This window comes from Catharus ustulatus, chromosome 8 (genome assembly GCF_009819885.2).
Source record: "Catharus ustulatus isolate bCatUst1 chromosome 8, bCatUst1.pri.v2, whole genome shotgun sequence".
Lineage (NCBI taxonomy): Eukaryota > Metazoa > Chordata > Aves > Passeriformes > Turdidae > Catharus > Catharus ustulatus.
In genome coordinates this window covers 16,063,470-16,082,124 of record NC_046228.1, presented here as the reverse complement: position 1 = coordinate 16,082,124, position 18,655 = coordinate 16,063,470, and the positions used below count along the sequence as shown (strand labels likewise).

The window sequence follows — 18,655 nt, the reverse complement described above, 5'->3', positions numbered from 1 at the left end:
CTTGCAGGAGCAAAAATAGTCTGATTATTCATGGGTCTAATGGACCTACTATCTAAAAGAGTAACTTTTTTTTCCTTCCATGAAGTACGAAAGTTGTATTTGCTGTTGGGTAGGTCTAATGATAGCAACCATCACAACATGAAATCTGAGGAAGAGAGAAGTTGTAACCTCCATAGAGCTACTCTGGCTTTACTGTAATAGGTGGATGCTGTGTGTGGTATGTGCACCACATGCTTATGACAAGGAAGTGATTAACAGAATGCCTGGAAACCTGTTATGATTGCTTAACCTATATAATTTTTTTTCAACCTATGTTTGCTTCTATGCTTAAACATGGAGTCAGCTCAGATTTCATTGCTCTAAGTTAAATGGAAGCTGCAGAGACTTCTGTGGAGCTCGTTTGCCTAACCTGGCAGGGAAAAATCGTGTTCCTTCTTTCATGTGTGTTTTCTTCATCTCTAATGAAAGCCCAAGGTTTAACCTTCTGTTTCAGATAAGGGCTGTGTTACCTGATACCATTAGTCAAGCTCTGCTTTTCAGATTGTTCCCCTGGCAACCATGAACTATCGTGACAGATGGGGATTGATCAGCTTATTTCTATCTTGAGCATTAAGAAATATTCTCAGAGAGAGGGACCACTTGGGTAGGTGAGTGGGAGATGGAAGTTTTTGTTCCATTTGGACATCATCTAGAAAAGGTTCTTGCCTTATTTATGCATCTTCTTACATGTAGATTGGTGTTTTAGTCTTTGGGTGTATTTTTGTGCACCTGTATCACACTGGGTAAACAGCACTGACTTCTGTAACAGATGTATTGCACATTTAATGTTTGCTAAGTGATGTAAATTCATTTCATTGGAAATGTTGTCTCTGTCTTCACAAGAGAGGTTGCAAGCTTGTAGATGACTCATGTGTCTGCACAAGAAGATTTTTATCATAAGTTTCAACCAACATTAGCTTTCTATTTTCATTTTTGCTCTTACATACACATTGCAGATGTTCTGCTTCTGGATACTATGACTCCTGTGCTTAGAAGATACCATTGTAAGGTATGTTTCAAATACAAGTCTATTTTGATTTATTTTGTTTTTTAGGAAGTTTTCTAATTGCTCACCCATTTTATACTTACATGTCAGTGAGCTGAAACACTTGGACCAGTGTGTGAGGGACAACTTTAAACTTTTAGTGCAAATATAAATGCATCTGTTTGTTTACATGTAGTAGCAAATCCCCACATTCCTGTGTCCACTGAAAATAGCTAGGTGCTTCACTTATCATGTAAAAAACTAATCCCTGTTTCTTCTGGGACATGAGCAAGTCACTGTTTCTTCTGGGAAGTCTCCTTTTGCTGTGGGCAGTACCCATCAGAAGCTGGCATGCTTCCTGGGCTAAGTGCCAATGGTGCTGTAGTTTCAAGCTGTAGCAGCAGCATTACTGACCAAGGCCTCAGCCAAAAGCAGAGCTGCCAATAATACTTTCAGATGTGCTTTCTAAGAAAAGCTGGGTCAGCTTTTAGTCCTCAAGACCACCAGAAGTTTTGCCAACATCAGCATTGTGGCTGCAGTAAGGAAGGGATTTCTCACTGAACTAAGTGCAAAGTAAGAACATTATCTGTATAACATAGACTTCCCCTGGATGGTCACATTTTCTGATTTGCTGCATGTTAACTAAGCTTCACCAGAATGACTCAGCTCCAGGTTAAACTCTTATAACTAAATGAAGCTGTTTCTTAACAGTTTTAGAAACTGTATTACACTTACACATCTAGCCCATGGATTTAGGGAGTTTATCAGTGAATACAGAGTATCAGAGTGATTTGTTTGGACATTGCATCCATTTGCTTGGCTCTGGTAGAACACTATTCTAAGGAATTGAGACCCTGAGTGAGATTTTACGGAGTCAGGTGTTATAGTGCCACTGAATCTTTATTTAACTTTCAGGCGTGCATAAAGTTGCTTACATTCCTGCTAATGAGCTTTGATGCAAAGGCATCAAAACAAAAGTTGTGGTGAACATCTTAAAGGTTTGCAAACTAAATTTGTCACCAGCCTCTCATGCTCCGGAGATGCACTCAGACATTCTCTGAACACATGGTCTGCTGGGCTGTACCCTGTGCAGAGATCACAGATACTATTGTTTCCTCTCATCCTCAAGAACCCAGTGATTAGAGAATGCTCTTATTCACGAAGTTTAAGGAGAATCGGCCCTTTTCTTTCCCTGATGTCTCATCTTAGAAGAGGAACTTCTTGGGAGCAACAGGGGTTCTTCAGCTCCAAATTGGGATAGCAGCTTTACTTTTAAAGCCCACATATTTCTGAAGTAAGGTCTAGAGTGCCTACTATTCCTGCTGCAAAGATTATCTATATTGTCAGGCTTTTCCTTAGCTAGCATTAAGCTAGGGCTGGAGAAACAGAAAAATCAATCTTGCAAAAGCAATGAAAGTTCAGATAATGCTTTAAGTTTGGCTTCCCTAATGTAATGCCAATCATGTTATATCCCACACTGTTTATGGTTGTCATTTTAAGTGGCCATTTGAGATGACTGATAAGATGTGACTTGGAGCTTCCTATAAACTGAGTCTGGAAAGCATGTATGTTTTAATTAGGCTGTAGAGTTTTCTATGTAGTTGCATGAGATAATACTGACCCTATCAAGCTTGTTACATGGATAAAACCATCACTTTCACTGGCACAGTGTGCACATTCACCAGTTTTAAATAGATGAGGAAAATTAAACTTGGTTGCACTTCCATCAAGAAGCCAGCTGGATATCACCATGGTAAGGTCCTGGGTTTCTTTTTGAAACACCTTCTCTTGGTCTCTCTTTTTGGAACTATTAATTCAGTTTAAATACTGAAAATTTTGGTTGGTCATAGAGAACACCAAATGAGTATCTGTCCCTGTCTGCTGGTGGGGAGCTCTGTTCCAGGTCAGAAGGGGGCCTGGGTGTGAGGGGAGGTCTCACTTCATGGTTACATTTTCTGTTTGAAGTCTGCTTTTTTTTGCAAGAGACGTATTTGACATTGACAATGTTAGAAGAGAATTTACATCTGTGATTCCTCTAGAGCAGTGATGTTTCTCATTGTCCAGCTTGGCCAGATCCCACTAAGGACATCAGCTTTCTGAATCTTCTCCTTGGAGCACCTTGTGAAGGGAGCCTAAATGCCTCAAATACGAAAGAACCGTGGTGCTGTTTGTTAAAACAATGTGGGAATGATGCACTCCCCAGCAATAAGGAATTAAGTGACATAAAGTTGTGCTTGTGTCATTTATCTTGTTTTTCAGCAGGATAGCAATGCATGAGTGCAAATACTGATTTGAAACATATTCTGTGGTATTCTGTGTCTGCTTAGGCGAGATGTTCATACAGACATAGGAATACCAGTAATTTTCCAGTTGAGAAACATGAGATTAAACTGTTTTAATGATTTCTGATGCAGTAGCTACTAATTTAGCATGTAGTGAAATAACACTACATGCTAAAGAAGATGAAGTCAGTGCAGGAGAACCACTGTGGCTTTTTTATTTAAACCTTATTGTATCTTTTTTTCTTGCAGGTCTTTATGGGCCATTAAAAACAGGGCTTCAAGGCACTGTGAGAAATAAGTGGCTGATGTCCCTGAGCCAAGGCAGCCTCACCTCTCAGGGTTTAGGTGGTTACATAAGTGTCCCCATAAATCTCCAGTGGTGGTGATTTTACAGCCTCTGTAAGCAATGTGCTTCACTGTTCATCTATTCCAACCACCAGAAAGCTTTTCCTTATCTGTTGCAATTTTGAACATGTTACTCTTCTCATTGAGCATTGGAAGACTATTTTTCTTTCTTCTGTTTGAAATTTTGTCATTTTTCATGTTTTTTTCTAGATTGGATAAGCCTGGTTCTTCCAGGAATTTGATCAGAAATCTGAAAGACTTCTACTACATTCATATCAGTCTGAATTGTTCTTGAAGTACAATATTCAAAATCAACATAACCATGTGAAAGATGGTTATTAAAACTGAGATGAAAAGCTACACAAGCAAGTAGAGTATTAGAAATTGATTCATGGATCTAAGAAAAATAACAGAGCCATCTTTCAGTTTTTATTTCACAAGCAGCTTTCCTTATGGGGGAAAAAAAAAGTGGAGTTTTAGCTGTGTGTCCAGCCACCCAACATTGCATCAAAACCATTTAATTTGCTGTTTAAAAAGACAAGTATGAAAGCTAGGATTTATAAATATGCTACTATTAGTAAACCATTGGATTAGCACCAAAGTTTCCCTAGGTCAACAACTTCAAATAATGCAGTCTTTCTGGTAGATTGAAATTCATTTCCTTGAAAGGGATATATCAGAAAAAGGCTCCTGAAATTGTAACCCCAAAGTGCTTGAAATAATGAAAACATTGCTGTTGTTTCTTGCCTTACAAAGAACTATACTTACAGCTATTCATTCTTACCAGTAAAGCGAGCACGCGAGGCACAGACTTCTCTTTTCCGCATTTAACGAAAGAGAGGAGCAGCAGATCTCCTTTGTTAACATTTAGAAAAATAAATAATTCTGAGATTTCTTAGTTTCTAAGGAATGGAAAAAAAGCAATGATATGATCTGCATACCTTATGAAGCTGGCGTTTTATAGTTTATTTTAATTACATGTAGGTGATGACAATAGTATTTGTGGGTCTGCTTTCTAAGTAAGTGCTTTATTTCACTGGAATGTCATTTTGGTATTTTGAAACATATGCCACAATAATGACCTGTAAAAATTTATCAGCAAGGGCTCTTTTGTGCTTAGGTGTAATATTTATCAGGTAGGACTAAATCCATTGTTAAAGTTCAGAAAAAGTGGAATGAACAACACTTTTAAAACGTTATTGCATTATGAACTTTCCAAGTCTCCTTCTACAGTCCCAGTTTCTAATGTGGAAGTGTTTCATGCTAATTTAAGAAAGCCTCAGAACTACTGAAGAGTGCTGACCTGTAGTAAGCAAACCTGTTTCATTTATAATACATAAAAGATCAGGATTTCCTTTTACAAAAACTATGCTGAGTATGCAGCTGGGAATAGAATATTAGCTGATTAAGGTGTTGTTAAAAGACAAACTTTCAAAAGTAGTTTAATTGGAGATTAAAATTATTAGGCTGCAATGAAAAGCATAGTTATTATCCTGAGCTATAAGATTTTTAAAAAGATATGAAATTAAGACAATTTCATTCATGGCAAAACCTTGAGATTCTGAAGCACAATTTCTGTTTTACTCATTAGTTTATCATATCTTTGGTCAGAAAACCTGTTGCTAGCAATTGAGCAAATTGTCAATTACAAAGATTAGCCTGAGACATAGTGAAATTGAAAAGTGGATAGAGAGTGGCCAATACAATAAATCTGGTAGAGGTATTTCAGATATAAAGATAATACCTTTTAATATTTTCTGTCTTATGAACACCAGATTTAATTGATAATAACATCACTTACTACTATCAGTTATTTTCAATATTTGGAAAACACCTTCATATTTAAGAATAGGATTTAACCATAAGATTTAGCCATCAGGGATTAAGGTGAACATTATGGGGTAAATGCACAAAGCATGCTGCAGCAAAGCACAATGGAGAAAGTTGGCACCAGCTAGGAATCAGAATCAGCAGGCCAGAGAAAGATGCACCTTGGATACTCGTGTCCTCAGCAAACCACAAACTTGTAAAATGAGCAAATTTATTCCTAACTAGTGTATCTTTGTAAAATTTCCTCATTTTAATAATTTCCACTGAAGTAATTTCTTGTTGGGAGTTCACCACATACGCAAGGAACAAAATGCTCACAACACATTCAAGTTTACAGTATGTGCTAAAGAAAAGTAACACTGCAATTGCAAATCCATTAGGGATATTTTTTTTGCCAGTTTCTAATTTGTTGCCAGACTTTGTCATTAACTTTGATATTAATACATTGTTTTGTATTAATACCAAAATACAGTGACACTTCAAATCCACTAGAGAAATTTGTTAAAAACCACACTTTGAGATATTTGTCAAATCTAGGGTTGAATAACTGACATTTCCCAACTAAAATCTCTAAAATACAGAAGCAAAACAAGTTTAATTCAGCATAATTCTATACCCAGATTTCAAAAATGGCCTCTGAAATTGTCTGAAATATAAACTTCCTTCAGCACCAAGGAAGTTTATGTTTGCTAGGAAGTTGGTTTTTCTGAGATTAAACCTTGGTCAGCATTTTAGTTACCCCTGATGCTGGTTCAGGATAATCAGCTACTTAAGACTGATGTTTTGAACATCAATCTTAAACAGCAAAGACCTAACATAGCCCTCCTGAGTTTTTATGTATCGAGATGTTGGTATATTCCACATATATAGGATATATAACAGGTGTATGTATATACTATATACACTACACATACATACACACACCATGTATAAATAAAGATTTATATATAGTGCACCTTCGAGAGCCAAAAATATTTTGCAGCTATTCTTGTCAGTTAAGGTAAAGCACAATCATGAGGATTCAACAACCAAGAACTGGGTATGCCAAAACTAAAATATAGTCTGACACAGTAATTGTGCTTTTACTATCCTTACGTTCAATAGTGCAAAAAAGAAAGAACAAAAGTCAGTAGTTTACTATTTAAAATATTCCTAACTCTAAAAATATTTCGTTCACAAATAGAAAATGCAGTAGCTGTTTTGCAAAAACATGAGGTAAAATAGTGAGGCCAAATGATAATGTTAATACTGTTTTTGTGGAACTGAATTATAAAATCAGCAGTTGTTTATACAACTGAAAGAAAAAAGTTTTAAAAGGTCTTTTGCCAAGCATATTGGCTGCACATATGAAGCAAAGATAGTAAGTCCATTTGAAGCTCAAGCTGTACAGAAGTCAATGTGTGCTAGTAATTCTCTATGCTGGCTCGTTGGATATGATGCTTTACACTTGGGACACTCGAGAAAACTTTCATCAAGGCAGCTGGAATGTTTCAGGGGAGGACTTCTGTCATATGTGGTCAGCTTCTGGTCAAACACAGCTTGCAAATCTTCTTGTGATTCTGTATGTCCAGGTTCCCGGAGTTTCTGGAAAAGGAGGAGCTTGACTGTAAGACTGGGGCATGCATGCACTGATCAAAAATAAATTAAGGCCTGATGGCACACAAGCCTTGGGTGTGTTACACCACTAAGTCCTGTTCACCACCAACTCTTGAGTGGAAGCACATTGCAGCTTTGTCATGGTGCAACAGACAAACCTGGGTCATACACTGTGATACAAAATACAGAGTGCTGCCTGCTCAGCACCCTGACTGTTCTGGAGCTCCTGCTGCAGTGCTCCTGCTCCACGCTTGCTGCAGAGAAAAGCACTGCCTGCCTGTCTGGCACAGGGCTCTGCACCTTGGGGAAACACACACAAGGATGGAGGGACACTTACTCAATGCTTGAAATAAGATCCCAAAGTAAGAAGATGTATGTTTATGCAAAATGCCTGACTAAATTCACCTGCAAGTCATTCAGTACATACCAGAGGTTCCAGACGAGTTATCTTCTCCTTGGCCTTGCGCAGCTCCTTGAGAACATGGTCTAACTCATGCTTCAAATTCTGGCGATCAAGCTTTCCATTCTCTAAGTCTGTGGTGCATATCTGGATCTGGCAGCCCAACAAAGTGAAAAATTAAAGTCAAAGCTAATACGAATTGGGAGGAATGTTTCCTACTTACATATTTAAAGTCAGATTTGCTCTGCAATAATATCTTAAAATGGGATTAAAAGGAAAATTTAAGTGAAAAATTAAAAATTGCTGTTGCTTTCATTACAGTGAAATTCACACATACCCAGTTATTAAAATCTCCCTTAGCAGAGGTGCACTTTAAAGTTATTTTGGTTGGAGGGTGTTTAAATTTCAAATAACAAAAACAGAAAATACAGCAATGCAATTATTTCTATAACTATATCAAAATATAATACAAAACATTAATTGGATGATTAGTTTTAGGATGCTTCCTGTAACAGTCTTATCTGAGGCTTTACCTATTGAACGCTGGAGAAAACAGCGTCAGGTTTGATCACACCCTCTTATCAGTACAAGGTTACAGGTTTTCTCCTGACATTCTGATAGATGTGTGAAAATTTTTGAAAGCATCAAGAGATTATGCACCGTTGAATATTCATGCCTAGCATTACTTTATTTAATATACAAATCATTATTAAATGTGAAGTTAGTCTAGAAAGACTTTGTGCCTAACACAGATTAAATATCGGTACTTTAGCACATAATTGTGTACCTGTTGTTCCAGCAAAGTTATTCTTGTGTGTTCTGCCTCCTGTCTGAGCAATGATTTACGGAGAAGTTGCACCTACAAGGCAGATAAACATTTGTAACAAACAATTTCCATATACAGTGGTTCATAAGCTTAAAAGTAATTCATTTATAATAGGATGGAAGTAAACTCTTACATTTCGATGCCAACAGAAAATGCATTGCTGTTATGAAAAAAGCAAACTCAATTCAAATCACTACTTCCCCAAGGAAAACCCTAATAAAAAATTTTAATTGCATCGAGAAGGGGAAATGCAGGATGATGTTATTGTTAAAAAATCAAAAACTGAAGCCTCCTAGGTGATTGCCAGGATGTTGACAAAAATCTACTCACAAAACCTGTGTTTGCACTAACATGACATGATGTTAATTAAAACAAACTGTGATTTTTTTTTATGTAAGAGAAAAAGTTTAAGGGTCAGAAAGTACTGTATTATAATCATGAAGTAAATGCATACATTAAAATATCCTCTGCTTTCAGCATGTATCAACTTTTATGATAATGCTGTTCAGCTTCAAAAAATAAAATAAAATAAAATAAAATAAAATAAAATAAAACATCTTTTAATCATTATTAACCAGTGACAACCAGTCTGTCTTTAGAGAGCTTAACTGTTCTGGTTTTGGCCTTCTTTGGTGTCTAGTAAATTTTATTCTCTTATTTCAAATATCAGTTGTATTTTAGTTGCCAGATCACAGCAAATATTAGTGGTATTCCATAGTTAGGAGGATATGATAAAATGAATTTTTAGCTTCTTGTTCTCATTTACTATGAGTCTCAAGGATGAACTATATTACAATAAATTCAGTATTTTCACGCTTCTCTTTTGTGTACCTTAAGACCAGCGAAATAAATCAACCAAGAAGTTTCTTGTTTAAACAATTCAGTTTTAACCACAAGGACATGAGTCTACATCTATGTGAAGAACAATTAGCTGAGAGAGGGATGGTGCATTCTGATTAACTATGAATTTTCATCTCTCTTGATTCTTTGTTAATGATCTCAAATCTCCAAATCCATCCACTTACCTGACATAAAAGATCTTCAGACTTTTTTTTTTCTTCTCTGAGCTGTTCTTTGATAACTTCATTTTCTTGTTTTAGTCTTTGTGCTTTCTCTTTCATTTTATTTTCATTTTCTTGAGTCTTCATTTCAGCAGCCCGTTGTGACTGCAATAAGGCACTTAAAGTCATCATTTCTCCTTGTGTTTCTTCATATGTCTTTTTAAGTTCATCAAGTTCAGATCTCAGCTGGGTTATAGTGCGTCTTTCAGTCTTAGGATCTCTCTTAGCAGTTAGTAACAGCTGGTCATAGTATTCCTGCTTTTCCTCTTGTAGATGACCTGAATGAGTCAAAAACAATTGAATTAGTAATGTGAACTAAAAAGACCCACTTAAAAATCAGAGCACTAAATCTTTAACATCATTTTAAGGCTTATTAATAGAAATTGACTTAGTAGGCTATTGCACAGCTCAGATTAGAACTAAACTTTGGTTGAAACAGCTTTCAGTATTTATAATACATTAAGCCTCCTTATGAATATACTTACTGGAAAACACAGTTCTTCTAAGGCCTCATGCATTATACTGACTCATGGGAATCTGACCCAAAGCCACTGGATTCCTACTTCCACTTTTAGGCTCTTTAGCCAAGCTGCTGGCATTACTGCCTCCCCAGAGATACCCCTGGGGATGTGATAGATTCTACTTCAACCTTGTTGACCAAAGCCAGACCTTGCACTGGTGTTTGCTGATGATCTTTGCTAAATAGTATGCCATAATTTACTTCTAAATAGCAAATAGAAAGGACTAGGATAGTTCTTTTGATTAAAAATGCTTGCTTCTTGGTTAGCAACTGTTACTTAAACCAGGGTTAGAAAATTTTTGTTTGTTGACCCAAGGGAAGCTTAATAAGGAGGAAAAATTAAGAGGCAGACTGCAAAAATTCAGGAGCAGTACAAAATACATCCAGAAGCAGAATGAGGGATGCAGAATTTCATTTGCTGATTTTTGGCACTGTCAGTTTTGTTTTGTACTTTTCCTATTGAAAACTTACCCTAATTCTTTACAGTGTAATTTACTAGAGAGTTTCCTGCTTTACTGCTCTCCCTTCCCTCAGCTATGAACTAAGCCCTACCTTTTCATTAGCAATACTTCTTTATAGGGCAGTGACATCCACAGAGATGGCCAGGTTTTTCCTTGGAAAAAGTTTTCCTATATACTTTCAACTTATCCCATAGGTTCTTAGAAACTTGGATTTCTGCTACTGCCTAGCTGCTTGAAGAGAGGTCAAGTCTCCTTGTGGCAAAGCTTTGATTGTAGTAACTCTGGGGTGCATTTCCTGGTGAGCTGAGTCTGCCTCCCTCTAAAAATACTGTTCATAGATTTCTGAACAGCACCAAAACAAGATTATGATGAAATTTCACTGTTTTCCAGAAAGATTCAAACAGCAATACAGAAACTAAGCCACTGCCCATGAATTACTAATGGCAAGTGTGTGGGTATGCTCTTACTCCACACGATGCTAGTTCTGTTTAGTTAATTTACCTTGCAGGTCAGTTGCAGCATGAATGAAATTAATAATTTGCTAATAAGAAAAGCAAGTCAATGCCTTCTAGTTCTTCTGCTTAATATGATTTTAATTTTATTAATACTTGAAAAGGGAGTGCCTTATTAAGGAACTGCACAGCAAGGAAGTGAGCTGGAGGTGGCCAGATCCTTATTGTGAAACACTGCTTTGGAGAGATGCCAAAACCTATCACAGGCTTTCTTGCCCTGTAACAACTGTTCAGGTGAGTAAGGAACATGGCAATCTTGAGTCATTTTTATAATATTTATTTTGAAAAAAGTAAATTAAAAAAAATCTGATCCACACCTAGCTAATAAATCCTTAATGCTTCCATTATGTTGACTGAAAGTGTACTTTGAAGGATGGGAGATGTACATCTATTTGCCTCAACACTTTCCACAAACAGAGAGGTTGCTAATAGAGTGTCAAGGCTGTTAAAAACCATCTTTGAAGTGGATAACAACAGGAAGTTCTGTTGGTCAAGTAACATACCTAGATAACAGGAAGCAGAGAAATATTATTTAACCAAGTTTTACCATTAAGCAGCCAAAGTGTTGAGAACAAAGCCTTGATTTTAAGTGTGCTATAATTCATTTTCAGAAAACTAATTCTATAGATAATTATGGTTTTGGTCACTTGTGAGGGTAAAAATAAAGTTGATACCTTCTGAATTTGAATTAGATTCTTGCTGGCTAACTCTTTCTGCCCTCTGTTCAAGTTCAAAGATCCTTCCAAGCAATCCCCTGATATACGCTTCCCGTTGCTGGTCATACAGTAGCCACTGCTGGTTTTTCTCAAGAGCCTTCACAAAAAGAAACAGAAGAACAACAAAAAAGTATCTGGTAATTAATCAGCTTTTAAAATTATTGGTCTTATGTCTTCAAAATATTAGAAGTTATCTACTAGGCAGTTTAAAGATAAGCTAGTTAAGTCTGTTGCAAATTGTTGTCATCTGTACAATAAATAAATAAATAAATACATCTTCATTTGGAAAGTTCGTTCAGGATGCTGAGCATAAGTTAAAACTACAGCAATGGGAAAATTACTTAAAGAACAAAGGCTTTCATGAGTCATGCCTAGATTTTGAGTCTACACTTTTCAATCTCAAATATAAAGTAAAATATAAAATAACAGACTTTGAAAATGGAATAAAATAAAACTGCATAACTGCAATTTAGTTTGTAAGAATGCGGACATGGATTTTTTAGCTGCTTGGCTCATAGGCTTATTCAGCTTAGAAGGGAGCTCAGGAGGTTTTTGATCCAACCTCATGCTATGCCAGGCAGTGTCAGGTTTCTAGAGGCTCCTGATTTGTCAGCAACCACTTCCCTTTGATGTTCCAAACAAGGTTTTTCAAAGGTGATGGAAATCTTAATTTTGTCTTTTGCAAGTTTTTGGGTTTTTAAATTTAAATTACTGCCTTGTCACAAAATAATTTTAGGGATTATATTTTAGAAAGAAACATACCCTCTGAGGTCCCATACAACCTAAAAACGTACATGATGATAATTTACATTCTTCTGCATGTCAATACACATGGCATGTGCTTGAAATTTGCAGGAAACTTACATCTTTCAATTGTCTTTCAATTTCAGTGCTGTCTGTTGCAGCTTCCTATGGACAAAGAACAACTTGTTAGTGTTGTTGAAAATAGATGGCTGAAACAGCAAAGCTACTCCTGTACAACTATTTATTTCACATAAATAGCGTAAGAATATTTTAAAAATTAAAACAGATGCATTTAAAAATTACAACATACATGCCTTTTGTGTTTAAAGATCTTTATAGTTGGTTGCTGGGTTTCTTTTGAAGGATCTAAGTTATGTAGAAAGCCATTTCATATATTTAAAATAGACTCTTCTGCTAAATATGGGACAAAGATTTACATGGAATTTATTCCCTAAGTCTACAGCTCATAGTTATATTAAAACATTTCCTAAGGAAGCCATAATGTATTTTCTGCTGAACTGCTGCCCTGGAAGTCCTGAACGGTGTTCCGCAAAGAGCTTTTGAAAAATGAAGATATTTAAGGGTACTATTTAAGGAGAGGTAAATGTTTCTTCTGTTATTGTATTCTCATACATTTGACAATGACCCAGACATACAGGAATTGTTGGGAAAAGCCAGAGACCTCAATGCCTCCCTGGGATAACAAGAAGACTGTAAACATCTGGGAAATTGTGCAAGCCTGTCTGGAAGCATAAGGACAAACTGACTCATTTTCTGATCCTCAGTACAGTGAGTGTGACTTATGTACACATATGAATAGGAGAGTTCTTGAGACCCATTTAAAACTGGAGAGAAGTTACAGATTCATATTTCTTTTACTCTGACATGTATGTTCTCTGCGTGATACAAAGTGGTTATGAAATTGTGTAGGTATAAGCCAGAGGGAACTTCAATGAGAAAAAAGAAGTGTAGGTTACGACCAAATCCAAACTACATTTTTTCCAACATTTTTCTATGGCTTTTGGAACATTATTTACAACAGAATTTATGGCTGAAAAATACAGAACTTTGAATGCAATTATTAAACTTAAACACTTCCTAACAAAAATAGGATTCAGAGACACTGAACTTGTTTCTATGAACATCAGAGTCCTGCCTCAGTAAAAACTTTCCCAAAATTGTGTCATGAAACTGTTGTTTCCATTTCAGAGCTCCTATGCCACCTAGCAGTTTCAAGCAGCATTGCTAGACTTGTTTTCAAGTTCTCCAAGACATCCAGTCAAAATATCATTGTCCTCTGTTGATAAATCAGTTAAAAATTTAAAAGAAAACTATAGTTTTAAAGTAATACATATTTTGGTGGTTTATTGACAAAAATATCATAAAAATCTGTTGACAATATAATAATTTAAACACCTCTGATGAAGTTCAAAGTGTCTTAAAATTTAAAATAAATACATTGCATTTAAAGTGGTATTTTTCAATAAACTGTATTATTAGAAGTACTATATATACATGTGTTATCATTCAAAAGTAGATTAATATATTCTGCTATGTATTGGCTATAGCAGAATTTCTAGAAATTGCTCAACTTCCATGTAGAATGCAGGGAACCAGCACCATCTGCAGGTCAAATCTGGAAAAGAAAAACTTACAGCCACCTATTTTTGGGCACCTGTGCCTAAACAACTTCCCTGTGCCCCTCACAGAGATACTGCTGCATTTTCCAAAGAACATTAGAATGGGGCATGGGGGAAAAAACAACTGTAGAATTCTTAATGGACTTGTAAACCCAGCCAAAGATTGGCACCATACCTACTGATCATTTGACATGAGAGGAGAAACTAATCATTCCTGTTCTATCCTGTGTCACATTGAAGAATTTACCACGTGTGATGGCATAGAAAGTAAAGACAATTAGTTTTAACAACTGAGACACAAATGATGACTCATAAGAGCAGAGAAGAAAGTTATTCTCATCGCTGAAGCTGAATTAGGTGAGGAGCTTAGTTTGTCTTTATTAGTGCCCCACATCTCTTACCACTGCTGCCTTCTCACTCTGTCTAATCACTGAGCACACAAATCTGAGAAAGGCACAGTGCCTGCCTAAGCAACAGTGGATCATACCATGTAGTATCACAAGTCATACTACCTGTGTGTGAACTTGAACAAGGCACCTTGCAAAATAGCAGGGGAGAATTCGCTCCCCAGCTGTGTTGCCTGAAGTGTGCTCTCTGACTGTTCCTCATTTAGAACTCAATCTGGATACCATCTCACTTCGTACAAGAATATTTCAGCATGCAACACAGCTTGTAAGAAAATTTTAAAATCATCCTATGTTATAACAGGTATTGGTGCTTAGTGGGCACAAATTCCAGTTTGCAATTGCAGTATTTCGTCAGTGCTTACCTGGGATGCCTGAGAAGTACTACTGGCTTTGTTCTCAAGATCAGAGCATTTTTCCATGACTGCAGATAAATTACATTTTAACCGGTTAATTTCTTCTGATAGAGAACAAAGTAACCGTTCCCTCCTTTCTGCTTCCTTTGTTTTTTCCTCTAGTTGATTTTGTAGTAAGGAGACTTCATTATTCTTGGTTTTCGATCTAAGCTTGTCTTTCAGGTTTTGGATTTCTCTGTCCTTCTCACCAAGAAGATGGTTGTATTTTTCTTTTTCTTTCTCAAGGGAAAGTATTTTCTAAATGAAACAGAATAAAAAATAGTAAGGGTTAGTCTATGCATCAAATGCATTAGCAAGTTTACAATAGTTTGAGATGATCTGAGCAGCAGGGTCTAGTGGAAGGTGTCCCTGCCCATGGCAGAGGGGTTAGAACTAGGTGATCTTTAAGGTCTCTTCCTACCCAACCCATTCTATGACCTTATGATTCTATGATGCTAACTTTCAAAGTTCTCTCTTAGCCTTTAATTAGCTGAGAAAATTATTTTTAACTCAAAGCAGACAATACTGGAGTGATCATCTGAAATATTTCAAGTAATAGTAAAACCAGTCTGAAATAGATGAAACAAGGAGAGAATGCAAAGAACCAAGTTTCACAGGCTTGGTAGGTACTCAGTTTTGCATGTGAATAAAGATCACTACAGTATATGAGCCTTAAAACAAAAGCAGTACAGGAATTCCAAAACACTTCCTCCATAGAGGTTGGTGCTACATTTCTTAGTATGTTTCTTAGCATATTTGGTAGCTTCTGGGAAGTGGCAGAGCCTTCTTGCAAGCTACAGGACAGCAAATTACAAAAGAGTTATAATAAAGCATTCAGGAGAAGGATCCTGTTTTCCATATTATCTGGCCCTGTAGTTTCAAAATGTGTTTGAGTAGATGTTTTCAACATGCACTCTTTTTCCAGTAGGCCTCCAGCCAGGTAATCATTACACAGAGCTAGTACTGCATTTGAGATGCCATGGGGCTCTGCATGAACTTGAGATGTGATAGCATTTGATTCTTCTGAGAAAGGCTGATGTTGAATTCCTGCATGTTGATACCAAGTCATTAGAAACTGAAAGAAAGTGAATTTGAGTAAGCCTCGTTTAGGGAGTGGCTGAACACCACTGCTCACTAAAATTAAAATGGTGACACCAACGAGTATCTGGTATATTAAACATGACGGTGATTCTCCTCATGTTTTTCCTAGTTTATAGGAAACCAGTATTAAATCACCAATACCAGCAAACACAAACAGACTAAGCAAATACACAAAGGAATTTAGCCAAAACTGTGCATGAGCTGCCCAGCCATAGCTCGTCCTTGGCTTAGGATCTCTCAACTGATGTTGTGGTGGCACAGACACATGACAAGCCCTTTTGTTAAAAAAAAGTCGCCTAGAAATATTAGTATGTCTAGTCTACATTAGTTGCATCATTTTCCCCATCCTTCTGGGAAGCCTGACAGCCTTTGACAAGGTCACCTAATAAGTCTTGAACTTCTCTCTCTGCCAGAGGTTTGCTTCGAGTGGAACAGTCATATATGCATACAGATGCTTCAATACCTTGCAGTGCCTTAGTTTCTGCTCTTTAGCTGCAGTGGAAGAATAATGTAGCAACCTGATGACATTTACCTAAAGCTGAGTAGAACTTGACAATTCAATTCAATCAAACACTCTGCACTTCTTGGCATGTTCTTAATCAATGTTAAGATTGATTATGCTTGCAAACGTAAAGTTCTTTGCAGGAAATGCTTAAAATACTTCCCTGAGGCGTTTTCTATTGAACAGGTGAGGACAGGTCTTAATGAACTGGCACCTCTGGCCTCGAGTCTTTGTATTCACCAGCCTTGTCAGATGAGTGTGATTTTATTAGCTCAGCTATCATTGAAAAATATCTCAGAATGAAAGTGTGAAACTAAAAGTTTGTCTAAATTGTCTAACTACCAAACCTGTCGTGACATCAAAAGTTTTGGGAGGAAAGCTGTGGCTCCTGCTCCCGAGGCTGAGTGCCGTATCCGCGGGGCACGGCCCGCGCTGGCTCGAGGAGAGCCCGGCTCACCTGGAGGACCCCGCTCCTCTCCGGGTCTGTTCCTTTGCCTGTGGCCGCTTCCTCCATGGATTTCCGCGGGGCAGCGCTCTCCTGCTTCCCCTTCTCGAGCCCACTGTCGGCTCTGCAGTTGCCCGACTTTAGGCCTCCCTTGCCAATAATTCGACCTATGGCGGTCTTGGCGTTCATCTTCAGGCGCCTGTACAAACCAGATGAGGCACTACGGAACAGCGATCCCTTCTAGCGGGCAGGACGACTCTTCCGACAGCTGGAGTCGAGCGCAGGCTGCGCGGGCCTTCCCCTTCCCGCGGGGCTCAGAGGGGCCGGAGGGCCGCGAGTCACGGTGCGGGACACGGCCCGGTGAGGGGACACGGCCCGGTGAGGGGACACGGCCTGGTGAGGCGACACGGCCCGGAACAGGGACACGGCCTGGTTCGGGACACGGCCCGGTGAGGTGACACGGCCCGGTGCGGGACACGGCCCGGAACAGGGACACGGCCCGGAACAGGGACACGGCCCGGTGAGGGGACACGGCCCGGTGAGGTGACACGGCCCGGTGCGGGACACGGCCCGGCGGTGGCTCCGTCCGGGCCCGGCCCGTGCCGCTTCCGGGAGTTTGAATCCCGCGGCTCCGGGCCGTCACTTCCGGAGTTTCCGGATCATCCCCGCGGGCGGGGCGGCAAGGGGCGGTGTCCCCTCGTGTCGCCGCCCCCTGGTGTCACCGCCCGGCCGGTCTCTGCCCTCCGCCTCCGGGGCCCCCAGCCGGGGGTGAGCGGGCCCCGGGCGGTGTTGGAGTGCAGAGCGGTGCGCCCGGTGCTTGGGAGGAGTCTGCGGGGTCCGCTCAGTGCTGTCTCTTCCGTGTCTGTGTGTTCGTTCCTCTCTGAACTCATGTGTATTTTTTTCTCCAGGAATCCTCTTCATCTACCCTAAATCCAGTTATTTTACAAATTACACAGTAAACTAGCATAGGCCTCATGTGACCATGTAAAAACCAGGCTGAAGTGCTCTCACTCGTGACTCATTTTGCTCCATCTTGCTGGCTGCTCCTCTGTTCCCTCCTTGCGAACACGTGTGGCAGTGGCAGCGTGAACCTCTCGGGTTTTTACATCTGTTCACAGCTGAGAAAAACTAACCCTGAGCACAGGGGAGCTCAGAGCTCCCGTGTTTATTATGTAAGTGTTACCTAGTTCATGTGCCTTAAAACAATACACAGGGTCTTGTCACTTCTAATTTATTTTCTTTTTTTCCCACGCATTTGCTTAATACTTTATAATTTTTAGTTATGGATACCTATTTCAATAATTCTCCAAGAATCTGCTATATCCAGGGTGTTCCATGAGGAAGCTGCAGTGGCGTTGTTCCAGAATAAAACAGGAGGGGGAGAACTTACACTGTTTTTTGGGATCATCGCCACTTTGTGACTAGGCTAGCACGGAGACAAACCAAAAGCATTTGCGAACAATGAAGTTCTAAACATTAGGGGGAAAAATAATAGCAAGCCATCGTGAAATTTCATGCCTTGGTATACCGAGAGGCAGAAGCGGTTTAGCTCGAGCTCTGAAGTCGTGCTTAATGTTCATATTGCTTAATGCTTATTCTTGCCTTAGTTTCTGACGAGAGATTTATCACGCAGTTTAAGAATAAAAGCAGACACAATAAATGAGAGTTTTTGCAGCGTGCCCTTTCTGCTACAGGATTTCACTAGCGAGTTTTTTCTGTGCAGCAAGACAGAACCTGGTGTCAATTTACAGGACTCTTTTTTTTTCCCAGGGCTTTGAGTAGCTAGCCCGTCATAGATCCACCCATAGACCTCCTTTGCTGTAAACCAGTAATTCCCTGCCTCCTCTTCCT

General features: G+C 38.7%; 1 protein-coding gene across 1 annotated transcript; it reads right to left on the bottom strand.

Moving 5' to 3' along the window:
• Nucleotides 1-6,858: 6,858 nt before the first annotated feature.
• Nucleotides 6,859-16,993, bottom strand: CEP55 (centrosomal protein 55). The gene is made up of 8 exons (XM_033066562.1): nucleotides 16,817-16,993; nucleotides 14,727-15,014; nucleotides 12,438-12,482; nucleotides 11,532-11,670; nucleotides 9,329-9,642; nucleotides 8,265-8,336; nucleotides 7,505-7,630; nucleotides 6,859-7,065 (listed from the first exon to the last, which is right to left on the bottom strand). Exons 1-8 carry the CDS (start codon nucleotides 16,991-16,993, stop codon nucleotides 6,859-6,861), a joined length of 1,368 nt encoding a protein of 455 aa, XP_032922453.1.
• Between the last annotated feature and the right edge of the window lie 1,662 nt (nucleotides 16,994-18,655).

Bases quoted from the DNA above. Each gene is read 5' to 3' on its own strand.
- CEP55 (XM_033066562.1), bottom strand. From the start codon at position 16,993: ATGAACGCCAAGACCGCCATAGGTCGAATTATTGGCAAGGGAGGCCTA. The intron at 11,671-12,437 runs GTAAGTTTCCTG...CTTTTTGTGAAG, and splicing joins TTGAAAGACAATTGAAAGAT to GCTCTTGAGAAAAACCAGCA. The intron at 7,066-7,504 runs GTATGTACTGAA...CTCCTTTTCCAG, and splicing joins TAACTCGTCTGGAACCTCTG to AAACTCCGGGAACCTGGACA.